General features: G+C 39.2%; 1 protein-coding gene across 1 annotated transcript; it reads left to right on the top strand.

Annotated features, from left to right (window-relative positions):
* Positions 1-3,184: 3,184 nt before the first annotated feature.
* Positions 3,185-16,809, top strand: LOC138978144 (stomatin-like protein stl-1). The gene is made up of 11 exons (XM_070350797.1): positions 3,185-3,374; positions 5,012-5,146; positions 5,895-5,994; positions 6,702-6,760; positions 7,765-7,897; positions 8,336-8,392; positions 10,022-10,114; positions 10,507-10,605; positions 11,863-11,942; positions 12,402-12,530; positions 14,798-16,809. Exons 1-11 carry the CDS (start codon positions 3,333-3,335, stop codon positions 14,948-14,950), a joined length of 1,080 nt encoding a protein of 359 aa, XP_070206898.1. The 5' UTR covers positions 3,185-3,332; the 3' UTR covers positions 14,951-16,809.
* The last annotated feature ends 459 nt before the right edge of the window (positions 16,810-17,268 follow it).

The following is a 17,268-nucleotide window of genomic DNA, read 5'->3' on the forward strand; positions in this document are numbered from 1 at the left end:
GTAAGTTCAAGCTGCTATCAGAGTTTCTAGCACATCATCACTGACATGTTACTTTTTGGCAGGGTCACAAAGGGACTGTTGGTTATCGGATGTACATCATTCACTCTAGCGCTTAACATGTGAACAAACAATAAACAAACAATAAACAAACAAATAAACAAACAGAAACAATGCAACCACGAAACATACAACTAACCACAAAACAAAGAAACTAAACAAACAAACAAAGTAGAAAACAACATCAGCAAATGACACTAAAGAACCTTAGTATAAAGGTAGGCCTATACCTTAAACCTACAATATATACAAAATAACAAAAGTCACGTATGGACTAAGTACGTGGCACTAAATATGTATGTACTGTGAGAGAGCGAGAGAGAGAGAGAGAGAGAGAGACCCACACAAAGAGAGAGAGGGAGAAAGAGAGAGCGAGAGAGAGAGAAAGACACACACAAAGAGAGAGGGAGAAAGAGAGACCGAGAGAGAGAGACACACACACACAAAGAGAGAGAGAGGGAGAAAAAGAGGGAGAAAGAAAGAGCAAGAGAGAGAGTCGAGACACACACACAAAGAGAGAGAGGGAGAAAGAGAGAGCGAGAATCAGTAGATTAAGGAGTGGACAGGCAACTAAAAACAGAATACAGCAATGACAAGAATGCAATAAAACAATAATAAGAAATCCTACAAAAGTTCAATCAAGGCACTGGTTAGATGGAGTGAGAGTCTTAAAACTGATAACCATAACCTTCAGGTTCCACAATAATTCACCTCCTTATCCGTAACTGATCGCCATGAGTGTCTTTATGAAAAGCTAACAGCTCTTTTGAATAAAACCAGCTTCTTCCAGTAATGCTACCAAGTGAACCTTCAAATTTGGAAAAGGCACAAGTCTTGAGGTCCCTGGTTACATCATACTCTCGATAGACGCAGTTAACCGGCTCAGAAAGAAACCAACGTTACTATAGCAAATACCCTATGATGCGTCTGTATTTGGCCTTTATACACGAACTTGTCAATCCTCAACACAATTCACACAAAGCATCTTTAACTGAAAGCTTGGCATCCAAGACTAGCTGCTCAATAGACCATGACAGTCATAACGAAACATCGCTTAGTCTACAGCAGGATCTGACAGACTATGAGGTAACATCTCAACATCCTGAAGTAATCTCGGTTATCAGCCAAAAGACAAACAGCAGTAACACATCAAGTCAAAACAAGTTGCATGGTAAACAGATCTATTTTAGCTGATTCCAAGGCTACAACAGTGAGTACCAACAGGTGTATGCCCAAGTGTATTGACTGGTATGTTAAGTGTATGTTAAGGGGCAAACAGGCGATTTTCCACAAAAATCAGTGACAAAATCTGCTGCCAGAAACTGGCAATTATCACCCTCAGAATGCACCAGATTGTACCATTTGCTTCCTTTTTTTCAAAAATTTTCCGGGGGGGCATGCCCCCGGACCCCCCTAGCAAACTAGGCGCTTCGCGCCGTCGACTTGGCGCTTCGCGCCAACTTCTGCTACAAACAATATTACTTTTGCTACAAGCAAAGATATTGTGCCCACCCCTGAACAAGATAAATAGAGAATACTACATGGCTTGCTGTGTCGTACCAGATTTACACGAGTTGGTTTTTTAAAATATTGAACTGCCAGCGAAAGCTAGCTGTTCACTATTTGAAAAAGAAACGAGTGTAAATCTGGTACGACACAGCAAGCCATGTAGTATTCTGTTTATCCTACATACTGTACTTACGTGTATTTTACAGAAAATGTCCTGCAGTTGAGGCAGCTAAATTGAAGACGCTTGTTTTGGAACCTCAATCTCTTCTAAAACCTCGTGCAATGATCTATTACGTCAAAGCAAAGAAACGTCACTCTGAAAGTGTGGCGTGACGTGCTAGGTCTAAATTTTCATCGAGGGTAATTAGCGAGCACAATTTTTTTTCTATACTGAAGTTTGTCTCGGTGACTTTGGCATCACAAGCAGTGGAAAAACAGGTCCCTGCCAGACTTGCTTGACATGACCTCATTTACATGATATACACACGTGTGATTTGAACGATTATTATCTCACGAGTGTCTCTCTCACGTATGTAGGATAATCATTGTTTTCTTACAGCGACATCAACACCTCATTGTCGACTTCAACACAAATTGTATCAGAATACATCGACGGTATGGATGCCTGTATTTCAGTACAGATTCGTCGACTAGTAACGATAAACAAAAACAAAACTCAATTACCTTTTTTTCGCCAACCACGCAAGACAGCATAATTCGACCCTCACACCTAGAAGGCAGAACGGAAAATGAACAGGCGCGAAACAACAGTTGAGGGGTGAGTACAGGTGACATCACACCACTTGCCACATCGATGGCCCTTGTGTTTAATACACGTACGCACAACACGTGGATTAACAGAGTTGACATGCGCTGTAATGTGATTTTTAAATTGTGTTTTTTTTTATAGAGTTTTTAATTTGTATTCCTTATCTTGTGAAAACAAGAAAGTATTACATGTATAATCAATTTGTTGGGGTACAATGACTGTTATATATACAATCTGTCTGTGATGTACTTTGAAGATTAGCCCCCCCCCCCCCCCTTATCTCTCTCTCTCTCTCTCTCTCTCTCTCTCTCTCTCTCTCTCTCTCTCTCCCTCTCTCTCTCTCTCTCTCTCTCTCTCTCTCTCTCTCTCTCTCTCTCTCTCTCTCTCTCTATATATATATATATATATATAAAACATTTGTTGAGCAGTAAAAACAAACAAACAAGATATAAGTTGGCTACCCAAATTTTCGTTCAAAGATCTTCCTCAGGGGCGTGTAATGCACGCAGACAACGATAGCTAGGTTACGAAATCGCATGGGTTGCACAGCAACAAATACAACATCTGGTTACTAAAATACATTATTCATTTACTAAATGAGTTAGAATCTTGTACTTTCGTTTTGTTTCTACTGCACTTTCGTTTTGATTCTTAGACCAAAACAAATAATATGGAATTTCAAAGAAAAAATGACGTCAATGGCACATTATATATATTATATTTATGTTATACATATCATAAAAGTCATAAAAAGTACGAAAAATACTGACAATCATCAAGATAGTTCAAGATTATAATCATGTGCCTGTGGACTCTTGTTTCCACGCGAGTTACTTCCCCTCACGGAAACAACCTCGCGAGGTTATTCACATGCGGCTGACATTCGGTGTGTTTTCTGTCACCGAACGTGTTGAAAGCTTTGTTTAGCACAATTCACACACAAAAAGTTGGCAAAAACACTGACCATTTTGCTAGAACACTAAGCAGTGAAACAAAGATGCATCGAGTGGCGAGACCAGCAAATGGTCAAATTCTTCAGGTGAGATGTATCGTATACATGTAAGAAATTACGGATTACCTTAGTTAGCTCAAGAGCGGACGGCTTATGAAACATACTCATTAGTTGCACAAATGCATTATATGATAGAACCGCGATAAAACGTCGAAGAATAAAATCTGAAGATTTTAGATAACTGAAAGATATGTGTGAAATTCTTGTTGGGTCTCTTAGATTGACTAATTGAGTAATTCAGTAATTGTGAAACATAAACCATGGGGCCATCTGCTGAACATGATTGAGGAATTCAAAGTTAAAAGATCAAGTGTAGGGTAGGTGTATCTAATTCCGACCGATTCAGATTATTGTTTCATTCTCAGAGCTCTAAATCGATAAGTTTTGCATAGATGTCTTGTTTGGCAAGATCAGCGTATTCTTAAAGCAATTCTTGTTTTAGATGCATGATGTGTCTGTATATATATGGTTACTTAATTTTCGTTATTAAAAGATCGGTTATCGATAAACAATGCAGGTATAGTTGTGTGGTCCTAAATCCGACCCGAGGTATCTAAATCTAGATAACCTGAATCTACTCCACCAAAATGATGCAGAACGTAATGTTTCTGTCCAGATTGTTTTGTGCATGTAATTTGTAAACCGTAATGATCGTTCAGGATGAAGTATAATACTATAAACCTTCGTTGAGAAAAACTGGCACTCTAATAGGCCTAAAAGTACTCGCACACAAGCACTCATCCATGCACTTGCAAGGTCGTTGTCGATTTATTCAGCAAGACAACTGCGCACCTGTTGGGAAGTGGGGTGTACGTGTGACTTCTTTTACAATATCAGCATAAGCCTCACTCTAAATGAACTACATTATCTGACATCTTGACGTGTTCATATATATATTCTTTTAAGAGTCATAAACAATTCAAGATTTTACTGAGATTTTGTTTGTTCTGCGTAACGGTAGGAATTCAAGATACCCATGCACTCCATACCGCGTGTATCTAAATCTGACCAATGAGATTTTCGCAACTTCGATTAAAATGTGTAGCAGATTCAGTCCAATCTATCAAAATAAACTTTCCAAAACACTATTAACAACCATAAAATGAAGTAAACAAAACTCTGTTCATCAAATAGATCAGCTGTTGCCAGACACTTCAAGTCATCAGCTTACTCTAAAACTTCCATCGCACTTTTCCCTTTCATGGGCTGTGCCAATTGCAGCAGACACCATGAGGCAACTTTTCGCGCCGCGGTGCAGATGCCGCAACTATACGATTTGTCCGTGACATAGCGTCATTAGCCGGCTCATGAATGACGCTTGTACCACGTATACATCACATTCCTGGTACCAAAAAAATCATGTTCAAATGATGAATAAAGAGACCCATATAAAAGTTTTACTCGAATTGCATTATATATATATATGATTATGAACCCTTAGCTATAAATGCACATGTTCTTTATTCTGGGAAATTTCTATTATTCTAAAGATGAGATGAACTCATGAAGCGGGATTATTCCCAATTATCTAGACTTGAAGTTGAAAGGCTTTTTTTCTGCATCGTCTCATACACTCTGTGCCCAGTATTTTGCATGTTGCAGGTGATAATTAACGCTGTCAGTCGATCTGTATTAACTTGAACTTTTAATGTATGTGTTTACAGATGTTGCTCCAGCAGTCTCAGCAGCAAGTTCGCCATCGTTCACGTCTGCCCATAAACACAGCTATCCTGTTTGTGCCACAGCAAGAAGCATGGGTTATTGAGCGATTTGGAAAGTACCATCGTGTTCTTGAACCTGTAAGAAAAATCATTCCACCTGCCAAAGGAGTGCAGTATTTTATTGAATTGTTATTGTTGTAGGTTTAGATCACAAGAGATGATGGAATTCATTGAAATCAAATTACATTCTCACATAAAATTCAGTTTCAATATTTCACAGATATCTGAAAGTAATCACACAAAAAGTGCAACCTTTTACTCCTCTTTATTTGATAAACTGGTGTTTTTAAATCTGTTTCTCAGAATTGTTTCACGAAAAGTAAGAAAATGTAGCTTTTTAAAAATATTTTGCTTTTTTGTATTTTATACAATACTTCTTTGTTCTGTCATTCCCCCATAAGCGGACATTCTTATATCTTCTGTTCCAGCCTTCTCCAGGCTTGAAAATTCTCCGTATTTTCCGTATTTTTGAAAAAAATAAACCGTATTTTTTTTTATTTTCCGTTTTTTTTTTTTTTTTTTTTTTTTTTTTTTCCTAGTCATAGTTATAGTAAAATAGTTTTGAGGCCATGTTTGAATCCAATTTTAAGGCTCAGATAGCCCCAGATTGCACCAAATTGCACCCTTGAAAAAACAAATTTCCGGGGGGGGTATGCCCCCGGACCCCCCTAGAAGTCTTGGCGCTTCGCGCCTGCCAAACTTGGCGCTACGCGCCTGCCAAACTTGGCGCTATGCGCCTTCGAATTTTGTTTTCAGTATTTTTTTTTTTTTCAGTTTTCATGCCTGCTTCTCCTTACTGACAAGCCCACTTGTTTCATGTTTGCAGGGTTTAAAGTTTGTCATTCCAATTGTGGATTCCATCAAGTATGTTCAAAGTCTCAAGGAAATTGCGATAGATGTACCCCAGCAGGCTGCCATCACACTAGGTAAGAGTCGAACACGGTTTAGTTATCATTGAACACAATTATAATCCTCATAAGGTTCTGGAAATCAACAAATGCATGAATGCAAACAATCTTAAGTATGGTTGCTGTTGTTTTGCTTTATTTTTTTATATTTTTTATTTTTTTTTAATTTTTTTTTATAATGTTATTTACCCCCCGCGGGTTAGGGGGAAGAATTTACCCGATGCTCCCCAGCATGTCGTAGGAGGCGACTAACGGATTTTGTTTCTCTTTTTACCCTTGTTAAGTGTTTATTGTATAGAATATAGTCAATGTTTGTAAAGATTTTAGTCAAGCAGTATGTAAGAAATGTTAAGTCCTTTGTACTGGAAACTTGCATTCTCCCAGTAAGGTAATACATTGTACAAGGGTTGCAAGCCCCTGAAGCAAATTTTTGATTAGTGCTTTTGTGAACAAGAAACAATTGACAAGTGGCTCTATCCCATCTCCCCCTTTCCCTGTCGCGATATAACCTTCGTGGTTGAAAACGACGTTAAACACCAAATAAAGAAAGAAAGATAATGTTATTATTCAATGACAGTTTTAGTCTTTTGCGTGAACAACTTGAGTTTTTCACTTTCAGGTATCAAGTAATTTACTTTTAGCTTTTAAGTGTATACAAGATTTACACAGAATCTGATGCTGATAGTTCATTATTTCAACCTGCAAGCAAATTTGATTTTTTTCAGACAATGTGACCATGCAAATGGATGCAGTATTGTACTTGAGGGTTATAGATCCTTACAAGGTATGTATATATATGCATGCAGAGACCTACAAACAGTATTCTTATATTTTAAGATCTCCCATATGATGTGCCTTTGAAAGAGCTATAATGTACAGCAGTAGAATGACAGAAATATGTTTATGTATCTGAAAATATTATTTACAAGTTCACCAATTTCAAGCCTTTGTGATCTGCATTGTACAAAAAAACTTAATAGTAAAGGTAAAAAGTAGATCGTAAATCGTCTATAAAATGGACACATTTTAAAAGTATTGGGTTTTTATGTTCATTCAGTATCAGTCCCAATCACAAATCAATTAATGTATTTTGTGATTATAGAAAAATCACAAACCCACTGTGTATTTTGGAAAATCAATAATTCCGTGGAACAGGCATGTCATATCTGATGAATGTATAGAATATATCAAACTGCTCGACACACTGCTTTCTTAGCTTTGTACTGTACTAATTTTATCCCAGTGATTGCTCTAGCGATTTTCCAAATCAATATTTCTTCACAACAATGAATCCTTAATTTCGCAGAAATTGGTCACTCAATTACACTAACCTGTTGAACCAAGTCTAATATACTGTGGTCATTTATTGATTTAACTGCATTTACTTTGTCAAGAAAATCAGCCAATTGCTCGTATGTGTGACTGGTTGCCGATTTTATTTTTGTTTTGTTTTCAGGTCAGTGCTTTTTTAAAAATATTTTTGTTTACTGTATTTGTACTGGTCAAGCGAAATACTTCCAGTTAACACAATCTGTGCACAGTGGAACCCAACGTTTAAGACCTTCAAAAATCTGAGAAAATTAGGTTGTAAAAAGGGGAAGTCTGAAAATGGGGGTAAATTTACAGAGGTCATGAACAGAAAGTCTGAGAAAAGAGGGTCTTAAAGGGGAGGGAGTCTTAAATTGGGGGGTCTTCTTCTTCTTCTTCTTCTTCTTGTCGATCACTCAGAATTGGGGGGGTCTTAAGAGGGGGGTTCCACTGTACCTGCTCTTTTTCCCTTGCGTGCAGGCCTCATACGGTGTGGAAGACCCAGAGTACGCCATCACACAGCTTGCTCAGACCACCATGCGGTCAGAGATTGGCAAGATTGCTCTAGACACAGTTTTCAGGGAGCGAGAGTCACTCAACATCAACATTGTTGGTGAGGACCTTGAACTGTTTCCCTGATGAATGTATTGATTTTTACTGCTTTTATTCCCCCGGGGAAAAGCGGTCAGGGGAGTTTCAGCCCATGAACGAACAAACAAACTGCTTTCATAAGTTCTGTGCTTTACCCAAGAAGCTGTTTCTTGTTTGAAAGTGTGCGAAGATGTTTCCTGTTGGTACAATAAACTGAAGGAGTTTTGGTATTTCTAGATAAAGGGAAGCAACTGCTCTTGTGTGCACAATAAGAATGAAAAAGGGAGGTGTGTTATATTCTTTAAGACTCAACTCAGTACAATTGCTGGCATCGGTAACTGTTTGTTTTTTTAACGCTCGGTACTAGAACAGAATTTGCACCATATAAAATAAATACACTTATTATTATTTTGTAGCTATCTGTCAGGAAGCTGTGCTAATTTCTACATGTTGTTTTCAGAGGCATTGAACAAAGCTTCGGCAGCTTGGGGTATCACATGTCTACGTTACGAAATCCGTAAGTGGTTTTCTTATGTGTTTTTTATACGTGACAAGGCAGTTTTTATCCTTCTGTGTATGTGTTTAGGTGGTCATTGGTGTGTGGATGTAAGATTAATTGCAACTTTGACATTGTAGATTGCTTGCAGATTTTGGTATTTGATAAATAACAAGAGGCGAAGCCATCAAGGCTCACGTAAGAAATCGACAAACAGTAACACAAACTCAATCACTCCGTCACACATACACACACACACACACACACACACACACACACACACACACACACACACACACAGAAAGAGCATAGGTGAAACTGTGCAAGAAAGCGAGACACTAGATCTAGATCTGTCTGTCTGCATGTAGCCTACTTACAGGACACGACTGCCAACTAGTCTCGGCGCGCTCAAAATAATAATGACCGAGACTTTCAGTACTTCCTTCGCGTGACGTCTAACCCTGTTACGTCATAATGTGACGTCAATGTAATGTGACGTCTTCAAATGTTAGAGTTTCTACCACAGACATACACACACACGCACGCACAAACACACACACACACACACGCACAAACGCACAGACAGACAAAGTTATGATCGCATAGGCTACACTTACGTGAGCCAAAAAGGTTTGAGGCTTTTATATGGGTTAATTGAAGACCATCCCCGTACTTGGACACATACCGACGATCAACAATCTGAGTACTCTCTGTGCTCAGCGGTAATTTTTTTCATGAATGAATTTCTCAGAAAAATCTTACTCTACTCAGCAATCATTAAGGATATTGATTTTTGGTATGTGTCCAAGTTGAGGAGAGCTGTTCCAGGTAAAAGACTTGCCAGATCTTTTAGGTGAGCCGAACCATTTACACATGAAGACCTGCGACTTTAAGTTTTGAAACATGTGGATATAAATTGATTTCCTCATTTAAATATGATGATTGGGCCACAAACAAAGATACTACTTATACATGTAGAATAGTTGAGACCTTTTACACTGGAATAAATAAAGTTTCACCTTCATGAAGAAAGTGTGGGCTGCATGCGTAATTCTTAATCAGGCCAGATAAGTCAAATTTGTGAAACAATAATCCGGCACGGTTGGCCTAGTGGTAAGGCGTCCGCCCCGTGATCGGGAGGTCGTGGGTTCGAACCCCGGCCGGGTCATACCTAAGACTTTAAAATTGGCAATCTAGTGGCTGCTCCGCCTGGCGTCTGGCATTATGGGGTTAGTGCTAGGACTGGTTGGTCCGGTGTCAGAATAATGTGACTGGGTGAGACATGAAGCCTGTGCTGCGACTTCTGTCTTGTGTGTGTCGCACGTTATATGTCAAAGCAGCACCGCCCTGATATGGCCCTTCGTGGTCGGCTGGGCGTTAAACAAACAAACAAACAGTGTCTCATTTTCTCATAGTGATTTCAGTAACAATATAGATGCCAGAGTCCTATGTTTGAACAGTAGCACTCATCAGCATTCTGCCTTTGTGATGTTGTGAACTGATTAGGTGCCTTCCTTATACTTGTCTTGCTGAACAGATTTCATGCGTATGACCTATGAATTGATTGCTGATTGTAAGATGTTTGTGTTGCTAGTGTGGCGTGCTTCAGAGTTTGCTTTGTTGACTTGATCCTCTCCTGGATTGTTGCAGGTGACATGAAGTTGCCGGTAAGAGTACAGGAAGCGATGCAGTCGCAGGTGGAAGCTGAGAGAAAAAAGCGAGCCGCTATTTTAGAATCTGAAGGTTTGTTGAGTTTTCTGTCTTTTTTCTGCTTTACTTTTTGGTTAATGAAAAACTGTTGGTGTAGGAAAACACATCACAGGCACACACACATACACCCACACATACACACACACACACACACACACACACACACACACACACACACACACACACACACACACACACACACACACACACACACACACACACTCACTCACTCACTCACTCACTCACTCTTTAGTGAACAGCTCGCCTACTCTTGCCAAATCCTTGCCTTCCTAGTGGCGAGCAGTTCCCATGAAATGCTACTTTCTCGCTTCACTCGTCATATCTGGCTGCTGAGAAACGGGAGACTGTATTTCTGAATCAAACAGATGCAGATATGATTCTTTTATACTGTGATGTAATTGCAGGTATACGAGAGGCAGAGATCAATGTAGCAGAGGGAAGGAAGCAATCTCGAATTTTGAACTCTGAAGCCAACAAAGCAGAACAGATCAACGAAGCAACTGGTAGGTATCCCTGTTTACTTGCTTTGTGTGTGTGCGTGTGTGTGTGTGTGTGTGCTTTTGAATGTGTTTGTGTATGTGTGTTGTTGCATGCGCATGCATGCAAGTGTACGTGTGACAGAGAGAGCATGGCTGTGAATATGCACCTGTGCATTAACGTCCATTCAAGGAAGATCACATCTTTTACCTATTTCTGAAATGCTTGCCTTCCTTTGAAGTGTCTGATTAACTGAATCCAATAGCCTAGTGGTTGTTCATTTCACCGTTACATCTCTGGTCCCTGGTTCGATCCCCATTTTGACCAGGACAAAATTAAAGACCAAATCTGCCTCCCGTAAACCATCAGTTTCTGGCCACGGACACTGTCGGGCTTTTACACACAGTACAAAGACCCTTTTGTTTAAACACTTACTGCTAGAGAACACCCTCAATAGAGAGCGATCATTTTGCAAAGAATTTATTTTGCGTGGACAGAAGAGTGTTAATCGGACGCCTCGTTATGGCGCTAGACCTAACTTTTAAAATCTAAATAATAAATTGACAGCTTGTTAGAAAAACATAGGTAAAACAGGAATGCATTCTTTAATATCATCAAAACAAAGTCAGTACAGTTAGAAGTTTTGATAGTTTGAAAGTAGGGAGCTCGGATGTATGTCAAGCAAATTGTGTGAATGAGTCGACTGGTGCACGCAACGTGCACATTTTGTAATTGATGAAGGGGAAGTGGGCTACTGAAAAAGATACAACATTGGCATTTTTTAAATGCTGGTCCACTGAGATTTCAACCATTTCATACTGTTAGCTGGTGTCTGTAGATTGAGTATTGCGCGCATACACACATACTTCCGCGACAACTAACTTATGATAGTTATACAGTTGCATGCTTATTGATGTTCAAATGGCAAACACAAAGTAAGATAATTGAGATATGGCATAACAACATGGATCCTTATGAATTCATCTGTATAAATCACTCAGTGACTGACCTTGTTAGATCTGCATTTCGTTTTTTTAATTCAAAAGGAAAATGTCAAACATGCTGATGCTCATTCTTACATTGAAGATCAATAAAAGCTGTTTGTAACAACCACCCCAGGGACTGACCAAAAGGGGTTGTTATGTAGAAGAGAATTATATATATAAAAAAAATTTGTCGGGATCCTTCGTCATCAAAAGGTGGTCGCCAGGGCAGGTGCGGCTGTATTTTGCTTATTTTTCTTTGTTTTATATTCAAATTGTGGTGTTGAACTTTGTTTACAGGTGATGCTCAGGCAATGATTGCAAGAGCAAACGCTAAAGCTGAAGCAATAGACAGAGTTTCCAAATCCTTGTCTCAAAAGGTCGGTGGATACGTTTTCTGTTCTTCTGTCAGCTTGTTGGTTTTCAGTTGGTTTTAGCGGATGTGTTTTCTATTGTATTAACATGGTTGGTGTTTTTGTTTGCTTGTTTTCTGTTTGTTTAAAGGTTGAACAGAATGTAATTTATAGATAGCTCTGACTTACTTTAGTGCTGCAGAGGTCTTTTTTGTCTTGTTCATAAGCTCGCTGGTGAACTGTATGCAGAGTTGATGTGATACTGCTGTAAGATGTGAAGGGGGTAGTCGCGGTTAGTAGAAGGAGGCAGCGGAGAGGGCAATTATTTCTGTTAAACGTATTTCTTCTTCAGTGATATAGCTGTCCAGTTGGCAAGGGAAACAGGTTTTTTTTAGTCAAAATCAGACTGCCTTTTGGGTTAGATTGGCTTGTGCAACTCATCTTTCAGACATGTATCCTTGATAAGATATTTTGTTTTTCTTGCAGAATGGAATTAATGCTGTGGGTATGAATGTAGCAGAGCAGTATGTGGCTGCGTTTAGCAACCTTGCCAAGACCAACAACACTGTCATCCTTCCGTCCAACACAGGCGATGTCTCCTCTATGGTCGCACAGGTAATTTTTTGCCATGCAATAGATGTACAGTGGTAACTGTGACGAAAGAAAATGTTTAGGACCAGGCAAAAGTGTCCCATCATTGGAGGTTTTCTGTCAGTTGTATTAGTTTGGTCCAGATAATAGACAAATAGACAACAGAATGTCTGTCTTTTCATGTGAGTTGTCCTCTTATCGGAGGGGCCTCACAATACAGGTACCACTGTATAACAAAAATCATATTTCATTACATTCTGATGGCATAAACCAAGGAAAGTGTTAACCAGAAATTTCCAGTGTTTTACTTAAAAGAAATGTGAATATACCAAAAATTAGATTGGCAGCTGATCATGCCTACCGGTTACTACTTCTTTAGGATGAGTTTTCCTGTATAATAGACGGATTCCGAGAGAGAGGAAAACCTGTCGGGTTTGTATGGGTTGTGAAAGAGTGAATGCCCTTGCTTTTTATTCAAACAAACATTGGAGGGGCTTAATCACTAGTGAGGGGTTGTGTCGGAAACACATGAACAGGAGCACGTGTGAAGTTATTTGTCAGAGGAAAAGCAAGGGTGTTCACTCTTTCACAACCCATACAATTACCCAATGAAGTTATTTCCAAAAATTGTCTACAGTAAAACCTGCGAGCAAAGGACGCTCTTGGGGAGCCTTGCCACTGTCCTTTGTAGCAAGGTGTCCTTTCTTATGAATATGAATGCGCCAACATTTTTTTGGAAAAAAACCCACCAACAGTCACTGATTCTTTTTTGCCACAGTGATTATTAAAACTCAAATGTTGTTCAAAGAAAAGGGGAGAGAGAGAGACAGACAGACAGACAGACAGACAGACAGACAGACAGAGAGAGAGAGAGACACAGACAGAGACACAGAGAGAGAGAGAGAGAGAATCGGTTTCTTATCTGAAGCAATGGGCCATTAACTGGAAGATTCTTTGATCGAGCTGTTGAAAACCACTCGAAGAGTTCTTCGTTCAACTCATCATAGGTTGTTTTGCTCCACTTAACACATTTTGCCGTCGATCTGGCACCGGAGTCCCACTGACTGAGAATTTGTGTTCGATCAGCTTTTATGTTGGAAATTTGAGTTTTTCCGCAATTCAGCTCATCAGCAACTTTTCGAACGGTCTTTATGACATCGACTCTCTCTTCTAAAGTCAAAATTTTTCGTGTTGGCATGATGAGACGAAGACGAAGGATGAGACGAAGATGCATCACAGTACACAAAGTAGAAACCCGAAATGTTTGTGAGTTCACGGCATCGACCAATGAGCATTCACCATACAAAAATCAACTTCTTTCAAGTGCTGTCATTGGCTTACAAAATAAGCTTCTCGCGCGTTCACATCGCCAGCGAGATTGTATTTGCAGAACCAAGATGGCGGACTAGCGTCTGCTAAAAGCTGTCTGCTTCAAGGGTTTGTCCGTTGTTGACAAGTAACGAACCCAATCGGGACCAAAAAAGAGTGTCCGCGTCCACGCCTTTGAGGTGTTTGCTCTTTTAAGGTGTTTTTGAGAGTAAAATACATCCGTCCTCACTTGAATTGTCCGTTATGCTAAGGTGTCCGCCGAAATAAGGGTCCGCTAGATGCAGGTATTACTGTATTATTATGAAATCAGTTGATATGATTGGTTTGCATGATAGAATGACCAGAATTTAGAGAAGCCAGGATTGTAATTGAAAAGATACTGGTTTTGAAAATGGCTAGATCCAGCAGTCACTGCTGGAAACACATCTCTGCAGCAAATGGCACACATTCATATTTTTACGCATTGGAAAACATGACATCACTCCAAAATAATTGGTTTCTGCATGAAAAAAGTGTGTTGACGTCGTTAAACGTTGTTTTTTTTCTTCATTTACTTTTGTTTGAAAACAAGCCAGTTTACTCTTCCTGAAGGGAGAGTTGGAAGAATTTCTGATACACTGACCTAAACAATCTAGCTTAGGTAACATAAATCCTAACTGCTATTATTGTGATTAACTTTAGTCATAAAGTTTACTTTCTTGCTAAAATTAATGTGCGTTTCTTTCTTAGTACAGTATGTGAAGTTGTTTAGGGGTTATTAAATTAGAATTCAGTTTATATTTTAATGTTCACCTTTGGGAAGCATTGGGCATGGTATATTTCTTCTTCTTCTCGTTCACCTGTCATACTTTGAGATCAGTTCTCAAGATGAAGTCAGTTGTCTTCTGTAATTTCTCCACAGGCACAGTAGATTATTATTCTGTAGAATAATTATGAATAACATTGTCCTTCTTGTTTTTCAGGCCATGACAATTTACTCAAGCCTTTCCAACAAAAATGCTCAGCTTATGGAGGCTGATGAGTCGAGCGAGCAGGATTCACCAGACGGCATGGACGATCCTTCTTCAAGTAAAACCAGTGACGACTTTGGGCTGCCAGGGACCAAGGAAACATAACGAGATTGAAATGACAATGTAGAGAATCAAAGAAATAATGAAGTGGACTGTAAAGACTTTTTTCTCTTTCCTTTTTATAAAGATATGAAGGAACAGTCAGAAGAGCAGGTGGAAAACTGTGTACTAGAGTTTCAGCGTCAAGCACATAAATGAGTTATGACCTGGTAAGTAATTCTGTGTCCTTTCTTTTTATGAAAGGACGAACAGTCAGAGGAGCATGTTGAAAACTTTGTACAAGAGTTTTGGAGTTGCCAGACAAATATGACCATTGTTAATGTTAAGACAGCGGGTTAGTCGCAGACAAATATGACTATTGTTAAACAGCGGGTTAGACGCAGAGTACACACACCTGGGTGTAAAGTTGGCAGAAGTCGGCGAATGTTTATCTCAAGAATGCGATGAAATGTCTTTTGGGTTTGTTTATGACCTTTTGCTAATATAGAGATAGCAAATACAATCCATTCAGGGATGAGAGGGCATATTTTTAAGAAGAAAGACACAAAAACCTTTACAACAGTAAAAAAACAAACAAACAAAAAACAAAGTCAGAAGCAGAGTCTATGTTTGTGGTGTGAGTGTATGCATGTGTGTGCGAGATGAAGAAATGTTATTTGTATATGATCAAAAGCGTAAAAAAGAAGATGAGTATAACAGCGGGATTTCTGTATTCATTTGATCTGAAGAATACCTACTTTTTTTACTCCAAGACTGGTGTCTAGTCTGTAACTCACATCTTTTGAAAGCGTTGGGAAAATGTGGCTGGATTAAGGGTCAAAACCACAGATTGTTTTATATGTGAAGATCTAGTTTACCTGTACATAATTGCACAAACAGAGCTATATTAACCTTCCCCCGATCGGGTTATCGACTACACACAGAAGACATTGTGGGGCCGTGCGGACCCATGCTTCTCAAAGAAGGAAAAATACGCATACCCTTCCGTAGACCCATGCTTTCCAAAGAAGCAAAAACGTGCATCCCCTTCCGTAGACGCCGTGGTTAAATTTCCGCGAGAAGTAATTAAATTAAATTATTAATTTAATTATTACCGTGCGGACTAAAGCTTTTCAAAAAAGGAAAAACGTGTATACCCTTCTGTAGACGTCGTGGGGCCATGTGGACCCACATTGTTATTAATTTCGCTCCACGCGACTTGCTTATTAACTCCAAAATTAAACAGATCGTAGAAAATGATGTTTAGAGCCAATACCTGAAGGTTTGTGACTTCTCTCCCTAGTTTTTATGTAAGTTCCTTCAGTTTGAGAAACATGGGTCCGCACGGCCCCAAGATGTCTTCCGTGTGTAGTCTAAATTTGACCTTTGTTTTTTTAATTACTTCTCGCTGAATTTTAATGATCTTCTAGGACATAAGAGCTTTTTAGGTGTCTGAGGCATTCTTAAAAGCTCATTAAATAAATCCAACTGGTTTAAGAGATATTTGCAATTAAACACCCTTCTGGGTCCACACGGACCCACGACGACCGGCGAAGGTTATATGATGGTAACTTTTTAAACGGATAGTGAAGTCATTTCACTGTACCATGTACTATGAACACTGCTTGACAGTGTTTACGAATCATTTTGTCAAAGCAATGTTTTGGATTTCACCTTTTGTTGTGAAAATTAATCTTAAATTCTTGTGTGTGAAATATGTCATTATATTGTCAATCTTTGGGGGAAAATAGACGACCTTTCTGGCATTGCAAAGCATATCTCTATGCAACATTGTGAGTACAGTAATGTGATTGCCAGTCCATGTTAAAGTGATGATGTAAGTTTGTGAATGATGTTTGTGCTGTGTGTCAGTAAATACATGACAAGTGTATAGCATGCTTGTTGAATATGTGGTGCTTTCTTTACGAAGACAGTGTGTGTGTGTGTGTGTGTGTGTGTGTGTGTGTGTGTGTGTGTGTGTGTGTGTGTGTGTGTGTGTGTGTGTGTTTGTGTGTGTGTGTAATTGAATGTATGAACATCAACACACAACTGACCTGCCCCCCGCGGATTAGGGGGAGTCCCATATTGGTTGGGACGAGAAAGAATTTACCTGATGCTCCCCAGCATGTCGTAAGAGGCGACTAAAAGATTCTGTTTCTCCTTTTACCCTTGTTAAGTGTTTCTTGTATAGAATATAGTCAATGTTTGTAATCATTTTTAGTCAAGCAGTATGTTAGAAATGTTAAGTCCTTTGTACTAGAAACTTGCATTCTCCCAGTAAGGTAATATATTGTACTACGTTGCCAGCCCCTGGAGCAAATTTTTGATTAGTGCTTTTGTGAACAAGAAACAATTGACAAGTGACTCTATCCCTCCGTCGCGAT

The sequence above is a fragment of the Littorina saxatilis genome, linkage group LG1, assembly GCF_037325665.1.
Source record: "Littorina saxatilis isolate snail1 linkage group LG1, US_GU_Lsax_2.0, whole genome shotgun sequence".
In the NCBI taxonomy this organism is placed as follows: domain Eukaryota; kingdom Metazoa; phylum Mollusca; class Gastropoda; order Littorinimorpha; family Littorinidae; genus Littorina; species Littorina saxatilis.

Bases quoted from the DNA above. Each gene is read 5' to 3' on its own strand.
- LOC138978144 (XM_070350797.1), top strand. From the start codon at position 3,333: ATGCATCGAGTGGCGAGACCAGCAAATGGTCAAATTCTTCAG. The intron at 3,375-5,011 runs GTGAGATGTATC...ATGTGTTTACAG, and splicing joins CAAATGGTCAAATTCTTCAG to ATGTTGCTCCAGCAGTCTCA. The intron at 11,943-12,401 runs GTCGGTGGATAC...TTTTTCTTGCAG, and splicing joins CCAAATCCTTGTCTCAAAAG to AATGGAATTAATGCTGTGGG.